The sequence below is a fragment of the Suricata suricatta genome, chromosome 11 (genome assembly GCF_006229205.1).
Source record: "Suricata suricatta isolate VVHF042 chromosome 11, meerkat_22Aug2017_6uvM2_HiC, whole genome shotgun sequence".
Classification (NCBI taxonomy): Eukaryota; Metazoa; Chordata; class Mammalia; order Carnivora; family Herpestidae; genus Suricata; species Suricata suricatta.
This window is the reverse complement of record NC_043710.1, coordinates 8,477,219-8,499,950: the sequence shown is the minus strand read 5'-3', so window position 1 is coordinate 8,499,950 and position 22,732 is coordinate 8,477,219. Positions and strand designations below refer to the sequence as shown.

At 51.7% G+C, this 22,732-nt stretch overlaps 5 protein-coding genes and 1 non-coding gene across 8 annotated transcripts; 3 read left to right on the top strand and 3 right to left on the bottom strand.

Moving 5' to 3' along the window:
* Positions 1-3,122: 3,122 nt before the first annotated feature.
* On the bottom strand, positions 3,123-6,413 carry C11H11orf98 (chromosome 11 C11orf98 homolog). Its single transcript, XM_029957461.1, has 4 exons — positions 6,303-6,413; positions 6,025-6,149; positions 3,552-3,649; positions 3,123-3,466 (listed from the first exon to the last, which is right to left on the bottom strand). The coding sequence occupies exons 1-4, from the start codon at positions 6,339-6,341 to the stop codon at positions 3,357-3,359; spliced, it is 372 nt and encodes a 123-aa protein (XP_029813321.1). The 5' UTR covers positions 6,342-6,413; the 3' UTR covers positions 3,123-3,356.
* CSKMT (citrate synthase lysine methyltransferase) lies at positions 6,408-8,788 on the top strand. 2 transcript variants are annotated; one of them, XM_029957459.1, is made up of 4 exons: positions 6,408-6,505; positions 6,806-6,898; positions 6,991-7,123; positions 7,292-8,788. In XM_029957459.1, exons 3-4 carry the CDS (start codon positions 7,057-7,059, stop codon positions 7,945-7,947), a joined length of 723 nt encoding a protein of 240 aa, XP_029813319.1. In that variant the 5' UTR covers positions 6,408-6,505; positions 6,806-6,898; positions 6,991-7,056; the 3' UTR covers positions 7,948-8,788. The 2 variants fall into 2 exon arrangements, with proteins under 2 accessions (XP_029813319.1, XP_029813320.1); XM_029957460.1 differs by lacking the exon at positions 6,408-6,505 and having other exon boundaries at positions 6,527-6,898.
* LOC115272880 lies at positions 6,578-6,726 on the top strand. The gene has a single exon (XR_003900527.1). It is a non-coding gene; the product is annotated as a small nucleolar RNA SNORA57 (small nucleolar RNA).
* Positions 8,789-11,012: 2,224 nt separating the features above from the next.
* LOC115306884 (ubiquinol-cytochrome-c reductase complex assembly factor 3) lies at positions 11,013-12,134 on the top strand. The gene is made up of 2 exons (XM_029957462.1): positions 11,013-11,221; positions 11,327-12,134. The coding sequence occupies exons 1-2, from the start codon at positions 11,102-11,104 to the stop codon at positions 11,474-11,476; spliced, it is 270 nt and encodes an 89-aa protein (XP_029813322.1). The 5' UTR covers positions 11,013-11,101; the 3' UTR covers positions 11,477-12,134.
* A 2,689-nt stretch (positions 12,135-14,823) lies between these two features.
* UBXN1 (UBX domain protein 1) lies at positions 14,824-17,948 on the bottom strand. Its single transcript, XM_029956710.1, has 10 exons — positions 17,843-17,948; positions 17,653-17,740; positions 17,459-17,512; positions 17,275-17,369; positions 17,122-17,191; positions 16,696-16,887; positions 16,550-16,601; positions 16,072-16,185; positions 15,137-15,326; positions 14,824-14,966 (listed from the first exon to the last, which is right to left on the bottom strand). The coding sequence occupies exons 2-10, from the start codon at positions 17,709-17,711 to the stop codon at positions 14,917-14,919; spliced, it is 876 nt and encodes a 291-aa protein (XP_029812570.1). The 5' UTR covers positions 17,712-17,740; positions 17,843-17,948; the 3' UTR covers positions 14,824-14,916.
* A 929-nt stretch (positions 17,949-18,877) lies between these two features.
* LRRN4CL (LRRN4 C-terminal like) lies at positions 18,878-22,609 on the bottom strand. Of its 2 annotated transcripts, none has more exons than XM_029957267.1 (2): positions 22,436-22,609; positions 18,878-21,378 (listed from the first exon to the last, which is right to left on the bottom strand). In XM_029957267.1, exon 2 carries the CDS (start codon positions 21,371-21,373, stop codon positions 20,660-20,662), a length of 714 nt encoding a protein of 237 aa, XP_029813127.1. In that variant the 5' UTR covers positions 21,374-21,378; positions 22,436-22,609; the 3' UTR covers positions 18,878-20,659. The 2 variants fall into 2 exon arrangements, with proteins under 2 accessions (XP_029813127.1, XP_029813126.1); XM_029957266.1 differs by lacking the exon at positions 22,436-22,609 and adding an exon at positions 21,912-22,068.
* Positions 22,610-22,732: the final 123 nt, after the last annotated feature.

Here is a 22,732-nt window from a genome sequence, read left to right as displayed (position 1 = left end):
AAAAAAAAAATTAAAAAAGAGTATTATTGAAACAACTAAGGAAATTCAAATATGAAAAACTCAGTATTACCTAATGTTAAATGTCTATATAAAATAATGTTCTGTGGCGCCTGGTTGGTTCAGTTGCTTAAGCGACCAACTCTTGGCTTTGCTTTCCTCTCAGGTCATGATCTCACCATTGGTGAGATCAGAGTCCCAAGTGGGACTCCTTACCGACAGTTCAGAGCCTGCTTGCCTTTCTCTCTCTCCTCTCTGCTTCTTCCCCTGCTCTCACTCTCAAAAAAATACAAATAAAAAAAACCACAAGGCAATACGACACAACACAACAAAAACCTAAAAAAAAAAAAAAAGAAAGTTCTCCAAGGTAAAAATCTAATCTGCAATTGACCTTCAAATGAGTCAACAAAGACACATGCATACATATTTACAAGTGCATAGAGATAAAACAAGTGTTGAAAAGTGCTAAAAATTGGTAAATCTAAGTAGAATGCATTTATAAACGTTCAGTGTACTAATTTCTTTACTGAGTTTGAAATTCAAAATATGAAGTTGGGCGAGGGAGGATGGGGGCGGTCGGTGGCAGGGGGAAAGGAGTTGCAACACTGGGCCCAAACCCTCCTTCTTCCGAGGAAGTTTACACGGATTAAATAGGGCAGAGATGGGGCGCCTGGGTGGCTCAGTCAGTGAAGCATCCGACTTCGGCTCAGGTCATGATCTCACGGCTCATGGGTTCAAGCCTCGGGTCGGGCTCTGTGCTGACCACTAGCTCAGAGCCTGGAGGCTGCTTTGGATTGCGTCTCTCTCTCTCTGCCCCTCGCCTGTTCATGCTCTGTCTCTGTCTCTCAAAAATAAATAAAATGTAAATAAATAAATAAATAGGGCAGAGAGATGTTCCCCCCCGACCCTGAACACACCTCCACACAGACCGCTTTTCACTTTAATTAAACACCCTGGCCCTGTCTTCCAACAGAAGTTCTGAATGTTGAATGGGAAAAATACTTTGTCTTCACTTTATAAAAAATATAACCGTGGGGTAACTGGCTGGCTGAGTTAATTGAGCATGCGACTCTCTTTTTTTATTGTGTGTGTGTGTGTGTGTGTGTGTGTGTTTATTTATTTTTGAGAGACAGTGTGAGCAGGGTAGGGTCAGAGAGAGATGGAGATACAGAATCTGAAGCAGGCTCCAGGCTCTGAGCTACCTGTCAGCACAGAGCCTGACGCGGGGCTCAAACCCACGAACCGTGAGATCACGACCTGAGTCGAAGCTGGACGCTTAACCAACTGAGCCACCCAGGCACCCCTCTTTAAATTTTTTTAATGTTTTATTTATTTTTGAGAGAGAGAGACAGAGAGAGAGACAGCGTGAGCAGGGGAGGGTCAGAGAGAGAGGGAGACACAGAATCTGAAGACAAGCTCCAGGCAGGCTCTGTCCCAGGCATCCCTTGAACTCATGACCTTGAAATCAAGAGTCCCATGGGTGCCTGGGTGGGTCAGTCGGTTAAGCATCTGGCTTTGGCTCAGGTCATGATCTCACAGTTTGGTTCGTGGGTTTGAGCTCTGCATCAGGCTCTGTGCTCACAGCTAGCTCAGAGCCTAGAGCCTGTCTTCAGATTCTGTGTCTCCCTCCCTCTCTGACCTTCTCCTACTCACACTGTTTCTCTCTTTCTCCCTCTCAAAAATAAATAAAAATGTTAAAAAAAATATATATATATATATATAAACAGTCATGAGTTCAAGCCCTGCAAAGAACTTACTTTAAAATGAAAACTTACCAGGGCACCTGGGTGGCTCAGTCAGTTAAGTATCCGGCTTTGGCTCAGGTCATGACCTCACAGTTTGTGGGTTCGAGCCCCGTTTTGGGCTCTTGCTGACAGCTAGCTCAGAGCCTGGAGTCTGCTTCGGATTCTGTGTCTCCCTCTCTCTCTGACCCTCCCCTGCTCACGCTGTCTCTCTCTTGTTTCTCAAAAATAAATAAAAAACATAAAAATAAAACAAAAACTTATCATTTATTTTAAAAAATTGTTTTAATGTTTATTTATTTTTGAGAGTGTGAACAGGGGAGGGACCAAAAGAGGTAGACACAGAATCTGAAGTAGGCTCCAGGCTCTGAGCTGTCAGCACAGAGTCCGATGCGGAGCTTGAACTCATAAACTGTGAGAATCAGATGCTTAACTGATTGAGCCACACAAGTGCCCCCCCCCAAATTTTTTTTAATAATAGTAGATTTTTCCTTGAAGTTTACTTACTTATTTTGAGAGAGAGAGAGAGAGAGAGAGAGAGAGAGAGAGAGAGAAAGCACAAATGATAGAGGGAGAGAGAGCGTGGGAGAGATTTTCAAGCAGGCTTCACACTGTCAGGACAAAGCCTGACATGGGACTTGAACCCACAAACGTGACATCATGAGCTGAGCTAAAGTCGGACACTTTAGCTAGGCACCCTACCTAGGCACCCCCCCTTTTTTAAGATCTTATTTTGGGGGAGAGGGGCGCCTGGGTGGCTCAGTCGGTTGGACTTCGACTTCGGCTCAAGTCATGATCTGTGGGTTTGAGCCCCGCCTCAGGCTCTGTGCTGACAGCTCAGAGCCTGAAGCCTGCTTCAGATTCTGTGTCTCCCTCTCTCTCTGCCCCTCCCCAACTCACTCTCTGCCTCTCTCTCAAAATAAAGACATAAAAAATTAAAAAAAAAAGATCTTAATTTTTAAGTAATCTCTACACCCAATTGGGATTCAAACTCACAACCTGAGATCTAGAGTCGCATGTTCTACTGACTAAGCCAGCCAGGGGCAGAGACTGGCTTCTCGCTGCCTCTGTTCAAATAAGCTCCGTCGGGGGTGCCCGGGTGGCTCAGTCAGTTAAGCCTCCGGCTTCAGCTCAGGTCAGATCTCACGTTCCTGGGTCGAGCCCCGCGTCAGGCTCTATGCAGACAGCTAGCTCAGAGCCTGGAGCCTGCTTCCGGTTCTGTGTCTCCTCTCTCTACCCCTCCCCCTCTCATGCTCTGTCTTCTTGGTATCAAAAATAAATAAAACATTAAAAAAAAACCAAATAAGCTCCGTGGGTCCTATTTCCGGTCTTGCTTCTGCACTCACAGACCCCTCCCCGGTCCCACACTTAATCACACACAGCTCATTGAGAATCTAGGGCTTTATTACAAACGGAGCTGACTGTTACGGAGCCCCGTCTCCCATCTTTCTTCTCCACTCTCTTCCTCTCGACGCAGTCTTACGGGGCAGCTCCCTGGGCCATTAAGGAAGAGGAATTGAGAAGAGGGAAAGGGGCCAACGCCTTCTCCAAGGTCCTCTGAAATAACCAGAGTCCTTCTGGCTCCAGCTGAGAATCTTCCGGTGGGAGGCTGGGGATTTAGCTCTTATCTTCAAGGTCCTCCATGTCTACATCTCGGGGGGCTTTTGTCTTCTTTTGCCGTTTGGGCTGCGGTTCACTAGTCCTGGCTTGCCTCGTGGGGGCTTCCACTGAGCAAAAGAAAAGAGGACACATGAAAGACCCTCAATGGATCCAGGCTGCCCCCTTAACCCCACCTCTGTACCCCAGCCTCACCTTCCATGGCTGCTTTCTCTTTCTGGGCCAGCCGGATCTGCTGGAGGAGTTTTCTGCGCTTCTTCCCAGAGAGAGTAATGTTGGCACGTGCACTGGACCTGAAGGGTTGGTGCGGGCAAAGATGTCCAGGTTAACTGGAACCACCAGTAGGCTCGTTCTGGCTATTGAAAACGCCCTTGGGGGCGCCTGAGCAGCTCAGTTGGCTAAGTGTCTGACTTCAGCTCAGGTCACGATCTCGCGGTTCGTGAGCTCAAGCCCTGTGTTGGGCTCTGCTAACAGCTCGGAGCCTGGGTCTTGCTTCAGATTCTGTGTCTCCCTCTCTCTCTGCCACGCATGCTGTCTCTCTCTCTCTCTCTCTCTCTCAAAAATAAATAAAACATTACAAATAAAACCAAAAAGAAAACATTTTTGGAGTCAGATAAAAAGACTTTGAAAATCTGGGCTCTGAAGTAGTTGAGTTAAATCTCTCCAACGTTTACCCATTAACACAGTTAATACTATTCTCATACATATACAAAGACTACTTAACGTTAATTATTAAAGCATGGTATATAGCAAAAACTCATAAGGGAAAACTATTTTTCTCTTCTATCTCCAATACTTCTTTTTATTTTATTTTATCTTATCTTAAGTAGGCTCCATGCCCAACGTGGGGCTTGAACTCACAAACTGCAAGGATCAAGAGTTGCACGCTCTATCAGCTGAGCCAGCCAGGCACCCAATTTTCAATACTTCTGACACCAGAAACGTATGAGGCTTTCCCACATTAAGCCATTCTCAAGTTCTCAGCGGACATTGAGAGTCCTACAAATTTAACTCAATTCTGACACCATCTACTGGAAGAGTAGCATCAGCGCCCACAGGTTGGGGGCTCAGTCCCACAAGACTGTGCTCTATTTCAGAGGCCGGTCCCTAGTCCAAGTTGTACTCCTGAATGACCAGCTATAAATCAAGATTCTCATGATCCCCTTCTCAGGCTCACTAATTTGCTTGAACAGCTCAGAAAACTCAGGGAAACAGTTAGGTGCATTTACTTATTTACCGTAAAAGGATTCAACTCAGAAACAGCCAGATGGAAGAGATGCATAGGGTAAGGACTGGGAAGGGGCATCAAGAGTGCTACCTCCCCAGCACCTAACCAGGAAGCTCATCGGATCTCTGTTATTCAAGAGTTTTTTTTGTTTTTGTTTTTTTTGAGAGACAGAGAGAGACAGCATGAGCAGGGGAGGGTCAGAGAGAGAGGGAGACACAGAAACTTAAGCAGGCTTCAGGCTCTGAGCTAGCTGTCAGCACAGAGCCCAATGCAGGGCTTGAACCCATGAACCATGAGATCATGACCTGAGATCATGACCTGAGCCAAAGACAGACGCTTAACCAACTGAGCCACCCCTCAAGAGTTTTTATAGAACGGAAATCTTCCAAGATGGGTGGAGCTTAAATTTCCAACCCTCTAAAATCACCCCACCCCAAGTTATCATTGGCATAATCATAAGTATGCCCAAAAGGAGCTCCCTATACACCTTAAAAGAAACTCCTATCACTCGGGAAATTCTAAGGGTTTTAGAAGTTCTGGGACAGGAAGCAGAGACAAAGACCAAATATACTTATTACACCACAAAATTGTAAATATTTATAATGAAGAAGTCAATGAAAGAATGGGATGGGAACTCTGCCCCAAGACCCAGGGGGCCTTGAAACTTATATGCAAAATCTCACACATGCTTTTGTGAAAATTCACCAAGTGCATGTACCAATGTGTGTGCTTTAAATTTACTTATAGGGGCGCCTGGATGGCTCGGTTGGTTGAGTGTCTGACTCTTGATTTGGGCTCAAGTCATGATCTCAGGGTCCTGGGATGGAGCCCAGCGTGGAGCCTGCCTGGGACTGACTCTCTCTCTCTCTCTCTCTCTCTCTCTCCTCTGCCCCTCTCCTCCACTAAAACTCTCTCAGAAATCAAAATATTTAGGGGTGCCTGGGTGGCTCAGTTGGTTACGCTTCCTACTTTTCCTACTTCGGCTCAGGTGATGATCTCAGGTTTGTGGGTTCCAGCCCGGCCCTCCACTCTGTGCAGACAGCTCAGAGCCTGGAGCCTGCTTCAGATTCTGTCTCCCCCTCTCTCTGCCCCTCCCTCGCAAAAATAAATTAAAAATGTAAAAAAAATTTTTTTTTAATTTAAATTTACGTATAAAAATCTATGTGAAGGTACAATGTTACATGAGGAGGTGGGTGGACGGACAGTTCTGCTTAGATTCTTAGGTCCAAGACCCAAAGAGAGGTTGTGAGCCACTAGTATAGTCGCAGGCAAGCGGACTGTAGGCACAAACACAGCGGACAAACGTGCCTTATGTAAAGTCTGCGCACAAGGAAAGCGGAGGAGATACTAGCGGCGGAGATCGACAGGGAGGGGAAAGGGGACTCGGGGCGGGGGTGGGGGGTGGGGGGGGGAGCAAAGGGAAGAGAGTCTGGCACTCACGCCCGCTTCTTGAGGTGGTGCCGCGTGATCAGGCCTTCGTCTATCACAGCTCCGACCACCCGGTGCTTCAGTCGCCTCTCCCGGTTCAACACCCGCCGTCTCTTGAACAGCTTCTTCTTCAGCTCCTGAGGAGGAGGAAGATGCTAATTAGACGCAAGCGGGGCACCGCGACCCAAGACCCCGCACCCGGTGACTCCGGCCCATGGATCCCATCTCTGGCGAGCTTAGAGGGCTCCAAGACGCGTGGGGAAACAAAGTCGGGGCTCCCACACAATCACCGTTCGGGGCCGGTTGATCTTTCCCCCGGGAGCCCCCATCGCAGCGCGGGGACCGTGGTTCCCCGCCGGCGTTTCGGCTCTGCGTAGGGTCGCGCGGGACCCGCCCCTCGGCCTCCGCGAGCCAATCGCAGCCCAGGGGCGGGTACTGGGGCTATATAAAGGAGCTCCGCGGGATCCTAGACCTCTCCCCGGACAGCCAAAGAGTAGGTACCAGGCTAGTTTTGGGGGCTATGGAACCGGGCGGGGGAGGGGGGGTCTGGGCGGGGCCTGCGCACCCTCCTTTTCTTGGCGGCGGTCGGGTGTGCGGTCCCGGCCCCCGTAATGTACGGAGGCAGACGGAAGGGGCCCCGGCCCCCTCGGCGTCATGTCTTCGGTGCCCGCGGCTTCCGGTCCGCGGGTTCTATCCTCAAGCGCCGGGACACCGGCTCCAAGCAGCCGGGCGGAACCGAGGTTCTGCAGACTCCTCCTCCCTGGGGTGCTCACACCTTCTCCTTTGATTTCAGGTCTGGGGAGCCGCCCCTGGAGCCGGAGCTGTTGTGCCCCCGTCCTTTTAAATTTCCCGTTTCAAACAATAAAGGCCTTTCCTAACGTAGTAGGTGTGTGCCCGCGTTTCTTCCGAGGTTGCCCGTTGGTAGGCTGCTCGCGTTATCCCACAAAGCGGAATTTGCAACTTTTCTCTTGGACTCAGGCTCCTGCGGGAGTGTAGGCGACATTTCGCAGAAGGTTCTCTGGCCGACCTTCCCGGGATCTCCAGATGGCCGCGCTGCGCGCACCTTTCCACGTGACGACCCTGGCGGCTGGGGCGCGCCGCGCTTTGTTGGGTAGGGAAGGTGGGCAAGAGTGGGAGGGCAAGGCGGGTTCTTAGTGACCCGGGAGTCTAATCCCTGAAATTGTGATTATTCAAACCCCAGGTCACCGCGGTTTTTTTGCAGCAATCTGATGAAACTTGGGCACTGGGGGTGACACATGTACCCCACTCGTGTCCACAGGCTCTCTGGCTGGTAGCTGCCTGGCTGACCGTCGCCTCTGGGATAAGCTCCATGGTGGTCCCCGAAGCGGCAGTGACCCCACGTTCGACTGGTTCTTTGGGTATGAGGAAGCGCAGGGGTTCCTCCTGCCGCTGCTTCAGGAGGCCCCGGCCGCCTGTCCACTCCGGGTGTTGGACGTGGGCTGTGGAACCTCCAGCCTGTGTACAGGCCTCTACACCAAGTGTCCACATCCCGTGGATGTGCTGGGGGTGGACTTCTCTCCTGTGGCGGTGGCCCACATGAACAGCCTCCTGGAAAGTGGCCAAGGCCAAACACGCCTGTATCCTGGGCACCCTGCCTCTCGTCTGCAGTTCATACAGGCTGATGCCCAGAACCTGGGGTCAGTGGCTTCTTCCGGATCCTTCCAGCTAGTGCTGGATAAGGGCACCTGGGATGCCGTGGCCCGAGGTGGTCTGCCTGGGGCTTACAGGCTTCTGTCAGAATGCCTAAGGGTCCTAAGCCCCCAGGGCACCCTGATTCAGTTCTCAGATGAGGACCCTGATGTCCGCCTGCCCTGCCTGGAGCAAGGGTCCCAAGGCTGGACTGTGACGGTGCAGGAGCTAGGCCCTTTCAGGGGCATCCCGTACTTTGCTTACTTGGTTCAAGGCTCTCATTAAAGACTTTAGTTCTAACTCCAATTTTTCCATTGGGTGAGGAGAGAGGTCAATAGAATTTTTTTCATCTTTGGATGACAGCTGAGAAGCGAGGATCTGAAGCCTGGCCTCCGTTTCTGTGCCCCCCCCCCCCCTTACATCTTGGCAAGGTAGGAACAATAGGTGGAGTTGGGATTACATACAATGTTAGGTGATACATTCAGTACTTAGCAATGCCAGGCACAAGATGTGTACTAAATAGAAAAGGCACAATGGATCATTCTCTAACCCCAGCTAACTGGAATTCTTAAGGGCACGGATAGAGGAGTTTGTGTTTGTTTTTGTTGTTTTTTTAAAAGAGGAGTTCTTAATCCATACCTCAGCATTGACTGGAGTGAGCCCGTGGCCTAACCTCCAGGCCTCACTGTCCTCAACCTGTGAAAGGGGAAGACTGACAGGACAGTAGGAGGGCCTCCTAACAAACTTCACTGAAATGTTAAGGGAGAACAGACACTTAACCCTCAAAGCTCCTGGGAAGCAGATGTGAATATTCCACAAAGCAGCTTCCACAGACATGGGAGCCTGTTGCTGGGTTCCAGAGAAGACCGGGAACGGAGGCTTCCTGATACTCTGCATCCTTGGGAATCCAGGAGACCTCTTGTTCTACCGGTTCCTGCCCCCGGCTGAGCTCTGGGTTAAAGGTCCTCAAGGGAGATGGGGGGTCCAGTGGGCTCCAAGTCCAGCCTGGGGGAGAGGGGAGTTGAAGAGCCCATTAAAAGTGAACGGTATTCCTAGGGGCACCTGGGTGGCTCGCTCAGTTAAGCATCAAGTTAAGGGTCCTACTTCAGCTCAGGTCATGGTTTTTCGGTCCGAGAGTTTGAGCCATGCATTGGGCTCTATTCGGACAGCTCAAAGCCTGGAGCCTGGTTCAGATTGTCTCCCTCTCTGTCCCTTCCCGCTCATGCTTGTGCTCACGTGCCCTCTCTCTCAAAAATAAAAAGTATTCCTGATATCTTACTGACTTTTTGAAAGATGAAAAAAACTTGTGATTTTTTTTTTGAGTTACAGAAATGTTAATACAGCAATTGCAATTAATTTCATGGCTACAGTTTCCTCATGAGGATAAAATGATCTCCCCCCCCATTGGGTTCTGAAAATCATGAGATAAAAGTGTTTAGCACAGTGCCTGGCCCACTGTAAGTGCTATAAATTAAACTTGTAGAATAGTATCAGATGGGGAAACTTCTGGAAGAAAAGGCATCCAAAAAGTAACTTCTCTGGGTAGTCGATTTGAGATAATTTTATTACCTTTTTCCTCCCCCACAACAAACAATGTCAATATTATTAAATATTGAGTATATTTTTAAAATAAAAGGCATCGCCCATCAGACATTAGAACTTCTCTCTAAAGTTCAACTTTGCCAGACACCCTGACTTTTCTCTCCAGTTCTGTGTTATTCACTACATTAACTAAGCACCTACTGTGTGCCTCACACTGCTTAATGCAGGGATCTTGCAGAGTTTTCCAACTGGGCCCCGCCCAGAACATCCAGGTGGCAACGGCCCCACTGGAGCAGCCGCCTCCCTCACCCGCCTCTTCACTCTGGTCCTGGAAGAAGACCTTGGCCTCCTCGTCCTCATCAGTGAGCAGCAGCAGCTCCTCATGAGGCCAGCCAGGCTCGCCGCTCTCTTCACTCCCCTCAGAGGTTTCCACCACCATGGAGGGCAGGCAGGTCTTTTGAGAGACCTCCTGAATCAGGATAGGGTGCTTGGACCAAACTGGAGGATGAGTCAGCAGCAGGACACGGTCGGGAGTACTAACCTGAACTTCCTGGTGTCCTTCAACCCTGCCAATTTCTCCTCCGTTCATCCACAGGGGGCTGGTCAGCCCAGGACTTTCTGGATGCTGGGAGGAGCCTGGGCTATCTCTAGGCCATGGCCCGTCCTCCTTGCTCCCTGGCACAAGGGCCATGGGTGCTAATTCTTAGAGGGCAGAGTGGTTGAACTCAAAGTGGAGCACCCCTACTCAGGACACTCCAGATTGCTCCTTTAATCTTTGGAGCCTGGCCCCTAATCACTTCTGAGAAGAGAATGACAAGCTAGGAGATTATGGGCCTTCCAGGGGAGGGGAAAATCCCAACAAGTGGGATAAGAGATTTATGTCTCAGTCCCCAGTGTCACTGGGAAAGGGCATCTGGATTAAAGTACTGTGAGGGAAGAGCTTTGCTAACACTCTTGGAATTTTCCTGATTCCTTTGCTTACTGGATCTCCCAATTTGACGTTTCTGTGTCTTAATGAATATTATAGGGTGTTTACTATTTACCAGTAACTATTTTTAAATGCCTTATATATAAACTTATCTAATTATCCTAAAACGATGAGATAGATACTGTCGTTAGCCCTATTTTCTGATGCAGAAACCAGGGCACAAAGAACTTAAATGATTTGCCCAGAGTCACACAACGAAAAGGTGCTTACTTTTCCAAACTAGAACTCAGTAGGTTATTCCAAACCCAGAGTTTTCCTGTTGGGGGACGGGGTGGGAGGGAGCCAAGGATTTCCCATGATGAAAAAACAACAAATTTCAACACGTTAATTTAACAAGTAAAACAAAGAAAAATAATACGTAAATATACCTTTCCCTCGACCCAGTACATTTGGCTTTGAGTTTTTGTTCAGAAGCTAAGGGGATTTGGAACGGATCAACAGACTGATGGAAATGGAAGTATCCGGATGGCCAGTATGCGCTGTACTGAAAAAGCACAAGTTACCATAGGAAACTACAGAACACAGCCCTAGCACTGTATCGCCAGGAAATTTTTAAATTTCGGAACTGGGCAGCTGTAAACCCCACAGCAAACCTGAAGACACGCATTCCGACACGCACGCTCCCTTTAGCCATCCCACCCTGGACTTCATGACAATAGGTCCCATGCTCGGCCCTCGAGGCCAACGCTTCTGGACAAGCTCAAGCTTCCAGTTATATCCAGTTTTTTTTAAGACCCAGGAGCTCTAGATTCGAAGGTTTTGCTGAGCAGGCCCTCTCTAGCCCGACCCCGTCTCGATGGTTTCCTCTGTGTGCCGCTCTAGCCTGCGCGGGGGCCGGCGAGATGCCGCGGGGAGCTTTCCCGGCTGCGGGTGGCTCCTGGGAGCTCCTCGCCGGTCGCGCGCTCGGCCATGGAGACTTTGCGCAAATCGCTGATCATGGGTGCCCTTCTGGGCGCCGGGGCTGGCGTGGGCTCCGCGCTCTTCGTCCTCGTGACCCCGGGAGAGCAGCGGAGGCAGGAGATGCTGAAGGTGGGGAGCGATTGGAAGTCCGAGGTGGAGTGGGCGGGCGGAGAGCCCTGGGCTGGGGCGCGGGGTAGTGGGGTCAGGACTGCGAACCTCCTTTCCCACCCGCAGGAGATGCCCGGGCAAGACCCGCGGCGCAGGGAGGAGGCGGCCAGGACCAAAGAGTTAGTGCTGGCCACTCTGCAGGAGGCAGCGGCCACGCAAGAGAACGTGGCCTGGAGGAAGAACTGGATGGTCGGCGGCGGCGGCAAGTCAGCGTGAGCTTAGCCTTCCGACATGGGCGCGGGGACCTTGCTCCCGCGCAAGCGTCCGAGGCGGCTTTTCTCCTCCGTGCACCCAGCGGGGAGTCCCGATCGAGAATGCCGCCCCTGGGCCTCCCGGAGGCCCTGGGAGCTGCTGCCGGGTGAGCACATCCCTCCTCAAAAGCTGCACTGAACTGCGCTTTAACGTCCTACGTCGCGGGCAGGGGCGTCGGATATGGCGACTCAAGGAACCAATAAATCATGTTCCTTCCTCTGTCCCATCAGTGAGCCCTGCCGTCCGGCGCCTATAAATATCTAGAGTGTTCTGGGGGTCCGTGCTGGGGACGCGGATGACTGTGGCTCCCACCTGCCCCGGAGCGACCACATTTTCAAAATACAAGTCAAGTCTTGTGGTCTGTTCAAGCGTACTTTCGATGAGAACCAAGTGACATTCTTGAAATCAGAACTGTCATGGAAAATCCTGTAGCAATAGGTGCCCATGGAGGACACTCTGGGTCTCCTGTCCTGTGAGGTTGGAGAGGGACTCCTAGCATTCCGCGTGTGCTTTGATGCTTTCTGGGGCCATTGAACCTTTCGAGGCTAGCCAGTTTGCTAGGAGTGAAAGGAGCATGCGTTCAGTCAGACTGATCTTCATTAAAGTCCTGCGTGTTACAAAACCTTTTGGAGACTCAATCCTGTTATATAGAAGGTGATAGTTATCTTGAAGGTTGTAAAATTATTAGCTTATAATTGTAAAGTACAGTTCTTGGCACAGAGCAGCCTTTGGATGTACGTAGTGGTGTTTTCCCCCTTCCAGGTTTTCACTTGGTAGTTTGTAATCCCTGAATCCAGTCATGGGATCTCTTGGGATCTCTGAAGAAATGAGATAAAGCTTGTAGTTGGGTCATACTCCACAGCCAAGTCCAGCAGTTCACTTCCCTGTGGTCTGTCTCACATCCTGTGGTTCCAAAGAAGATAGCAATCGAATGGGGGGGAGGTGTCTGCTTTTTATTTATTTATTTAAGAGAGTGTGCGCACACACGGGAGAGGGGCAGGAGAGGGAGAGATTTGTAGTTTTAATTTTTATTTTTGAGAGAGATGTGGAGTGCAAGTGGGGGGGAGGGGAGGTTGCAGAGCGAGGGCAACACAGAATCCAAAGCAGGCTCCAGGCTCCGAGCTGACAGCACAGAGCCCCACATGGGGCTCGAACCCACGAACTGTGAGATCATGACCTGAGCTGAAGTCAGACATTTAACCAACTGAGCCACCCAGGCGCCCCAAAGAGAATCCTAAGCAGCTTCCACGCTCCGCATGGAGCCCGACACAGGGCTCAAGCCCAAGACCCTGGGATCATGACCTGAGCCGAAATCAAGAGCGGGATGCTCAACTGACTGAACCACCCAAGCACCCCTGCTTTTATTTAAATGAAGCCAGGACACTGAATAAAACTTGGTAACACTGAGGTGTAAATCCAGATGTTGCACTGGTGCTGTTTTCACCCGATGGATGAAGTCCTAAGTCAAACACACTTGTTACGTGTGATCTTTGGTTAACTGTGGCCTCTTTCCGAGCAGGGGAATGAAAGGGGAAAGGTCAGCAGCTGTTTGAGGGAGGATGAGAGCAGCGGCCAGCAGCTTGGGAGGTTCCGAGCCCGAGCCCGAGCCCGAGCCCTAGAGTCAGGCTCCTCAGGTGTGTCGAAGTTCTGCTGTTCGCTGCCTGTGCTGGTTTCTGCAAGTCATGCGCGTTGGTGCCCCAGTCGCTAAAATGGGATAATTGGGGGCACCTGGCTGGCTTGGTAGGCAAAGCACGTGACTCTTGATCTCGGGATTGCGAGTTAAGGCCCCACATTGGATGTAGAGATTAAATAAAAACCTTTATAGGGGTGCCTGGGTGATTCAGTCGGTTGAGCGGCTCAGGTCACCATCTCACAGTTCATGGGTTCGAGCCCCGCGTTGGGCTCTGTGCTGACCGCTAGCTCAGAGCCTGGAGCCTGTTTCCGATTCTGTGTCTCCCTCTCTCTCTGACCCTCCCCTGCTCACGCTGTCTCTGTCTCTCAAAAATAAATAAAAACCAAAAAATAAAATAAAAAATAAAAACCTTTATAAAAATAAAGATGGGTAACTGTACCAACCCCCAGATAACTGCCTTCCTAACTCAGTTAATACACATTTTAAATCACAACTGGGGGAGTACATGTTAAGTGCTTCATACTTTTAAGCAAAGAGTAAGCACAGCTGTGAAGGTCACGGCCGCACTCCTCTCAACCTTCATGAATGGCCAAATTGAAAAAAATTACCATTTTGTTTCTTTTTGAGAGAGAACACATTCGTGAGTAGGGGAGAGGCAGAGAGAGAGCAGGGTAGAGAGAGAATTCAAAACAGGCTCCGCACAGTCAGTGCAGAGCCCGATGTGGGGCTCAAACTCATGAACCATGAGAGCATGACCTGAGCCAAAGCTGGATACATAACTGACTGAACCACCTGGGCGCCTCCTACAAAAATTGATTTTTTTTAAAAACTTTGAGAGGGGCGCCTAGGTGGCTTAGTCAGTTAAACCTCTGGCTTCGGCTCAGGTCAGATCTCATGTTCGTGAGTTTGAGCCCCGCGTCAGGCTCTGTGCTGACAGCTAGCTCAGAGCCTGGAGCCTGCTTCCAGTTCTGTGTCTCCTTCTCTCTCTGCCCCTCCCCCTCTCATGCTGTCCCTCTCTGTATCAAAAATAAAATATTAAAAACAATTAAAACAAAAACAAAAAAACTTTGAGAGAGCATGTGCGCACAAGTTAGGGAGGACCAGAGAGGGAGAGAGAATCCCAAGCAGGTTCCACACTGTCAGCACAGAGCTGGATGCAGGGCCCGAACCCACGAACCGTGAGATCATGACCTGAGCTGAAGTCAGACACTTAACTGAGCCACCCAGGCGCCATTACTCTTTTAACAGCTAATACTTACTAGGTACTTATTAAGTGCCAGGAACTATACTAAAGCACCCTGTATCAGCATTATATCAAACCCATAACAAGCCGAATTAACAGTTACTATCACCCCTGTTTCACTAAGACGTAACTAGGTAGGCGGGCTTCAAGAAGTCAAGACGGGGGCATAGGGGTGCCAAAAAAAAAAAAGGCGGCACCTAAGTAAGAATCTCGGGCTTACGACTGCCTTGCCCAGAGGAGCAAAGTGTGCGACCCGTCATATTCCCCACCCTCAACGCTGCTCTTAACTTTTCAACTACAAAGATCCAGAGACTAATCAAGTTTCTTCGCTGGAAACTGAAGATGAAAAATAAGGGCTGTTCTGAATGCCTTCCTTTAGCTTCTTCCTCTGCCTCAGTTCGTCCCTCCCAGCCACACAGGAAGGAGCCAGGCACATACAGAACTCAGAGGGTCTATTTATTAGGAAGGAGATGTCAGTGCTTTATCAAACATGAAGAGGTCGGAGAGGGACCGTGGGAGGAAGGCCTCTCAGCTGGGACATTTCTTGGCCACGATGAGGACAGCAGAAGGCACGAGTCCTGAAGATGGAAGAACACAGCTTTGACCACAAAGGTCCTTGCCTTTTGCCCACCCGACATTTCTGGCCCCGTACCATCTCCACAAAGTGGCCCCCCTCCCCTGGCATTCCTTCCTTTCTTGGGCATCCCGCCCCGCCCCCAAGTCGGGTTCCTGGCCGCACGGGTCATACCCAGGTCCTGCAGAGGCCGTTCCATGTCCGCCTCTGAGAAGGCCCGCCGGGGGAAGCCACTGAGCAACTGCACGGGGTCCTGGTCCCCTCCGGGTTCTCCGCGGTGGAGCTCCACGTAGAGCCTCACAGCTGCCAGCTGCTCCCGGGCCCGGAACGTCTGGGTCAGCGACGTCCCGTCTGGCAGCCTGACCTGGAGGGCGAGCAGGAGACAGTGTTGGGAGCCTCAAAACGGAGTGAGGCGCTCAAGTAAGGAAAAGAAGAGGGGCGAAGTTGCCTCCTGCTTCCTCTTAGACTGAACCAGCCTAATAATGCTTTAACTTTTTTTTTTAATGTTTTTTATTTATTATCAAGACACAAGAGAGTCAGCGCAAGCAGGGGAGGGTCAGAGAGAGAGGGAGACACGGAATCCGAAGACAGGCTCCAGGCTCTGAGCTAGCTGTGAGCACAGAGCCCGATGTGGGGGCCAAACCCACAAACCCATGACCTGAGCTGAAGTAGAACACCTAACCAGACTGAGCCACCCAGGCGCCCCGGCCTAATAACGCTTTAAAGCACCTACTGAACCACCACTTATGCTGTGTTTTACTCAGCACTGAAGAGAGGCTCCCGGCTTCCTCACATTTTAACAAAGACAGGATCATCCAAAAACCTCTAGATAAATACTGCGCCATGCAAAAAGCTATGTAATAAGCGAAATGAAAACATGACCAACTAAAAAGGTACTTGCTGAGTAAGAGGGAAGTATGGATTTAAAGACCGGGGCAAGTGAAATTCGATCTCTTTCCTACAAGTAGAGGAGGTAGGATTTCAAAAGTCATTTACAAACAAGGGAGACGTTTGGCAAAGGGAACATAACTGAAAAAGCTCTGAGCCAGGTACCTTTAATAGCGCTGACAAAGGGGTCCCATAAGCAAGACAGGAATTAGAACTGATACCTGTATGCGACACTGGTCATATTCCCGCTTGGTGGGAGGCTCCTGGCTGGGAGAGGAAGGAACAGGACCCGGCTCTGTTGGTGGTGACGGCTGAGAACCCACACTACCACCATACTGGAGGACGGAGGAAAACACTGATCAGGCTCACCCAGTCTTTTTTTTTAATTTTTTTTAATGTTTATTTTTGAGACAGAATATGAGCAGGGAAGGGCAGACAGAAAGGGAGACACAGAATCTGAAGCAGGCTCCAGGCTCTGAGCTGTCAGCACAGAGCCTGACTCAGGGCTCGAACCCATGAAATGTGAGATCATGATCTGAGCCAAAGTTGGACCCTCAACCAACTGAGCCACCCAGGCGACCCACAGGCTCACCCACTCTTAAGAGAAACGCTGTATGCCCATCCTTTTCCTCTGAAGCTAGAAAACGGTTTCTACTAGCCTCCCTACTTCATTAGCCCAGTGCCTTCCCAATCACCTACCTTCTTGGCTCTCTCTGCTTTGTCTCTTTCAATCTTTTCTCGGACTCTTTGTCTGGAATGCAGACAGGAAGAAAGTAGGTCGGACACTAACAAAGCAAATTTAGATTCCTTTCTCCTCTATCAGCCGACATCCCCATCACCCAGACCTGGCTGCTAACTCTTCCGCCTTTTCCCTCCTCCGCTCCTCAGCAGCCCGGCGCATCTCATCCTCCTGGAGCCGCTGTCGAGCGGCTGATAATTCTTGCCCTTGTTTCCTGCGCTGCCGTTCCCGTTCCAATGCTTCTCGCTCCTCTCTCTCTTCCCGCTCCCGCTGCTTCTGGGCCACCAGCTCCAACATCCTGCGGTGCAGAAAGGAAAGAGCTCAAAAGAAATGGACACAGACTGAAAAGGGGAGTTAATAACGGATTCTAAATGAACCCAGGGAACATGCATCCCAAAAGAGAGGAACAAAGAGGAAAGCGCCAAGGAAGGACAAAGGGAAAGCCGGAAGGTCCAGGTTCTTTGATCAGACTCGTGCAGCACGGCAAAGTGGAGGGTGACCCTCAGAAATGGGACGCTGTTCGTTACTACACCTTTTAGTCTGTTCCTGTCTCTCCTCTTCACTCAAAACGGGTTTGCCTTCTCCGGCGGTAGAGCTGGTTCCTACAAACAAGCGCATCAGTGTCACTGTCCGTTCATCCTTCTCGAGCCCTCGTGAATAATCCCATTGGGTCCCTCACGGCCACCTTGCTCCGAGGAGGTGGGTTCCCGGCCCAGGACATGTCCAAGGGGGGTCGCTAGCGGCTCGTCTACATCGGGGTCGTCTTCGTGCTCCATCAACCTGGCAGGGGAAGTCGGGAGGGGCGTTAACAACGAGACTGCTCCTTCCAGCGGTCCCCAGGTCCCCTGCCACCCGGTCTGAGCGCTTACCAGTCCATTGCAGCCTCGATGCCCTGGTTCCCCGTGAGGGCCAGAGCCTTCTCCCTGGGGGCAGAAACACCGTGAATAGCGCCCGCGAGCCATGGTGCGGGTCAGGCTGGGGCGTGGAGCCTGAGACCAGGCTGGGGGAAAGGCGCAGCCAGGTCCGCGATCCCCGCGGGCCAGGGTTAGGGGGGCTCCCTTACGCGCGTCCCTTAGGGAAGCCCATCTCGATGAGACTCTCCAGAGCCGTCAGCTCCGCCATGGCGCCACCACCGCCGCTTCCGCGGGGACCTGGAGGCGGGCGAGAAGGAGGGTGCAGGAACTTCAGCGCTGGGGTGGCCCCCGGGCCGCGCACGGTGCCGCCCCCGGCGGCCCAGCCGGGCGTTCTCTTACTTAACCGGCTCCGGACCCGCCGCGGACACTGACGAGAAGAAAGCCGAGGGGAAGCGGAAGTGCCCGGATCTGTTTGGGTCACGTGGGGGCGGAATCGGACGGGTGCCGCCAAGAGCCAGAAAACACGGGCCTGACCCTGCTGCCTGGACGCTGGGTGGGCGGGGATGGGCGGGGCGTCCGGGTCAGGGGCGGGGAGGCACCCCACCCCCACCTCTAAGTATGGAAGCCGGGCTGTAGTGGCGAAGAGGGGCGGTGCGGTTCTGAGCCCCACGGGCGGAATGAAGCAAACGCTGAGCGCAGCCGATTGGAAACTTATTTGGCATCGTGGACCGGGAGTCATAGAAATGTTCCTACTCTTTGACCCGCTCATCCTCTTGGGGGAATTGAGCCATCCTCCGCTCGCCTGCCAGAAGAATCTTTGCAAAACACAGCTCTGTGATCCTGTCATCACCTCCCTGCTGGAATGGTCTCCATGACACACCCTAGTCACTTAGGGCGAAACTTAAGTGCTTAGTAGTCTGGCTTCCTCCGTTGTTGTTGTTTGTTTAGCGCCCTCTCTGTAAAGTTGAGAATAACAATAAACCCTTCCTTTAGGTACCAGGCCAGAGCGCGCTAGGTAAACGTTGGTAGTGCGCGGTTTCAGCTCCCGTCTCTGGTAATTTCTGCAGATTGCACAACAGGCCATCTTGCTCTTCCAAGCCCCTGCACCTATCGGGCCCTCTGCCTGGGATGTCCTACCTCTTTGGCGAGACTGGTTAACTCCCACTTTTCAGCCTGGACCCCCCGGTTTGCATTCTAAGGGAATCCTGCTTTGACCAACCCCGCCCCCCCATCTTTCCACCTCCCAGCTCCAGTATTTACCCCGTGAAGCATTTATTCCCCGGGGTAGTCCTCGTTGATGACTTAGTCCCACCCTACTAGGCTTAGGCCGTTAAAGCCCTTAAGGTAAACTCACTTTGAATGTTTATTAGGAGGCAGAGTCATACTAAGTTACTGATATTGAGAAGTAGACGCGCTGGAGACTTTTATAGGACTAATGCATATTTAATCATCACAATCTATATGATTACACTACTCTTAGTCACAGGGAACACACACAAAAAGAGATCACGACGCTGGTACATAACCAAGCTAGGATTCAAACCCATGCAGGGTGCGTTCACTAAACCACTATGCTCAGTTGCCTCTCCACAGTGGGAGGAACATCAGTTTTGCAGCCGGATAGCCTAACTCCTTACTTGTAGCCTCAAACCATTTACAACCTCACTTGTCTCATTTCCTCAAAGGGGGTACTGTGTAATCGTTGTGGTGAAGAGTAAGTAAGAATGCTTGCAAAGCACGTTTTCAATAATGAGTGGGCCCTCAGTTACTTGTAAATGAATAAATGCTGAGGAAATACAGGAAGCAAAGAAAAAAGGGACCAAGTATTCCCAACAGTGTGGCAAGTGCGTTATAGATACCAGATGGATCCTAAATATATCCTAGAAGGCCAATATATATTTTTTTAAATCAATAATTATATAGGACTGTGTTCTTTCATCTTCTTCCAGGTCAGTACCCTATAGAAATACAAACATGTGAGGATACACAAAGACATTCACAACAAACTCTGAAAATGTATGTTCCAATAAAGAGTGACAGCTTCTGTCAGTTAAGGAGCTTCGTCCCATGGAAAGTTATGCAGTCTTTGAGATGACTAAGGAGGCTCCAAAATTGTGGAACATTGTGGAACACTGCCCATCATCCATTGAGTGAATAAAGAAAACATTTGCATTGAAAAGCACCACTCTGCTAGGGGGCGATTACCTCCCGAGAAGAAGGGGAACTTTCCTTTATATTCCTCAGTGGTACTTGAAACTCATATAAATGTTATTTCTATAAATAAGCGTTGTAAGACCAGCAAAAACGAGGATGATACTCTGTAGCCATCCCAGACTTCTCTACATCCAGTTCAGTGAAACAGAAATTTGAAAATATACACCACTCTGGGGGAGAAAAGGATACACTACTCTGAAAGATAGGTGTGTGGACAGGGACATGAAAAGGATCATAAAAATGCAAATGTCTCCCTTTAACATTTCCTTTAATGCAGGTACACTGGATGTACAATAAACAAAATGAGGGGCAGTGCGGGAGACAGCCCTCGGATTTGGGAAATGTCCCAGACAGCAGCTCAGTCCCTCTTTTTCCCTCTCATGTCAGCCACTCTCTTCCACACACTTCAGACACAGGGGGATCCTGACTCAGGTGGCCCACCTTCAATATCTAAACCAAAGGCAAGAGCGGGAGTAGCCTTCCCCCAAACCCCCATCCGGCAGCGGACCGTTCTCAAATTCCCACTGAAGCCACCAATGTGCCAGAGCCCTTTTGAGGGTGTGTGACATGGGTGGCTATCAGCTAACTACGGCCAACAGGTCTAATACGGCCGGGGTCTGAGTCCTCAGGCCCATGAGCTACGAATCTACATTTTTACGTGGTCACACGGCTGAGGAAGTACCCCTGTAATATCTTTGCTTTTATTCTCTGGAGCTGTGAAGCCAACATCATTTACTATCTGGTCCTTCAAGGACAAAGTTCCCAACGCCTTCTGCTCCTTTCAGAACCTCAGCCTGGAGCAGGACGGCAAGTCTGGAACCTGAACAAGCTCTCGGCTTGAGCACTGAGACTCCGCTGGGGCCCGAGCGCCTGGCCACCTGCTCTGCTGTCCAGCCTGCTCGGGGCAGCGGCGGACACCGCCTCCTCCCAGGGAGTCCGGGCAGACCCCTCCCCTCTAACTAGGCCTGGACTCCGCTGGGCCCCAGAGGCTCCCAGGCTACTTCAGAGCCCTTCTGTGGGTCGGGAGGCTGCCCGGCGGGGACAGCCCCAGCGCTCACGCAGGCAGAAGTGCCAGACCAGAGCAGAGCAGCTCAGCAGGGCCAGCGCCGTGCCCACCCCAATAGCCACGTGGACCAGGGTTTGGGGTCTGGGAGGTACAGCCACCCTCCTGCAGGGCCCCAAGGCAGGGCCACCCACCTCCTCGAGACCCTCCCCACCTGCCGGAGGCACACTGCTTTCTCCAGCCCCATTTGCGGCCACCACGCAGACGATGTAAGCACCCCCGGGCTTCAGGCCCTTCAGTTCTGCTCTTCGGACAGTCGAGTTGAGGGGGGAGCCCTTCTGGGGCGCCCCGTTGCCTTCCCACAGCAGCAGCCAGTACTGGTGGACCGGGGACAAGGGGGCGCACCAGTGTACCACCGCGCTGCCATCCTCGGCCACCACGTGCACCTCTCCCAGGCGTGGAGGGTCAGGAGGCTGCGCGGGGCTGGAGAGCCCAGGGCACAGGCAGGCGGTGGGTCCAGCCCTCTGCAGCTCCTTGCACGGCACCTGCAGGTGGCGGCAATGGTCGTAGTCACAGGGGACAGGGTGCGAAGGTGGCCGTGGGGTCTCATCTTCCTTCTCTTCCTTAAGGTCTTGGGGGCCCAAGGACTGCGCTCTGGGAACTAAGGACAAGGTGACAGCCAGGAACCACAGAAGGCAGGGAGAGCCCAGCATGGAGCCTGAAAGGGAAGGAGGTGGATAGGTCAAGACTGTCCAGATCCCATGCCTTCTAGGGCCCTTTCATCAACAAAACCTCTGGGGACACGGAACACAGCTGGGGGCCAGGAGGAGACCAGGAAAGAGGAGAAATGAAACTGACACTCTTCATTTGTCAACCGACTTCTCAACAGGCGATATGTGCTTGGTTTCAGGCCGAAGGCCCCAAATATAGTCTGACATGGGACATGGCTGTGTGACCAGCCATGTGTGAAGTGCCAGAAACAGTAAACGAATAAGCAAAGTGCTGGAGGGGAAAAGAAGAGGAAATGATTTATTCCGCCTGGGGAGGAAAGGTGGAATAATTCCCACCCAGAGAAAAGACCTAAGTAAAACAATTATCAGTGGGCGACAGGAGCAAAAACCCGAAAGGAGACAGAAATGAGAGAGGAGATGGAACAGAAGGGGAAACCAAGGGCCTTGGAACCGTCCCCACCTGCCTGCAGCCCCCCTCCTGCCTCCCACCACTCTTTCCTGGCCCCCAGCAACCCCTCACCAGTAAGTGGGGCCTGCGGCGGCTAGAAGGCTGGAATTTTCGACCAGAGGTTTGTGGGTCTCAGGCGGAGTGTCCGGGCACCCAGGCTGCGCCGTCAGGTTTTGTCAGTGTCTACTCTTCGATTTCAGTTCTGTTTTGGCCCGAAGCTTTTATACACTTCAACTATGATGTCACCACCTAGCCCCCCTCCCCCGGCCCCCCCTCTTTTCCCCCCGTGAGTGCCAAGAAGCGGGCTGGTCCCTTTGGAGGGCCTGAGTCACAGGGCCAGGGATGGAGGGGGAGCCACATGCAGCTGTTTCATCTGGAGGCCGGGATGCCTGGGTTCTGAAAGGGGATTGGAATGTGGAAAGCAGCCAGGAGCTGAGAATCAAAAGGCTGAAGTTACGTGGAGGGGTGTGGAGGGGTGTGGAGGGGTGAGGAGGGGAGCACAGAACAGAAGGCCACCTGGCTGGAATCAGAGAGGAAAACAGCTGCGGGCAGCATGGGGCCTGGGCTACAAAATGCTGTTTCGGTAAAAATCATACCACATCCATGGCAGTCATTTCCTGTCTTCTGCCTCCCCGTGGACGGAGAAAGGGAGGGGTGCCCAGGCCAGAATGATGTAGCCCAGCTCTCCAGACCCGCCCTACACGATCCCCCTCTCCAGAGGGAGATGAAAGAATCACGTGGACGGAGTGGGCAGGAGAGGCTTTCTCTCCTTGGACTTCCTAGGGTTGTGAATGGAAACAGCTGTATGCAAAATAGGCCAGGGTCTGGCCTTCCCCACCAGCAGCGCGCCCCCCCCCCCCTCCGACAGGACAACCTCCTCCAATCCGGGCGGC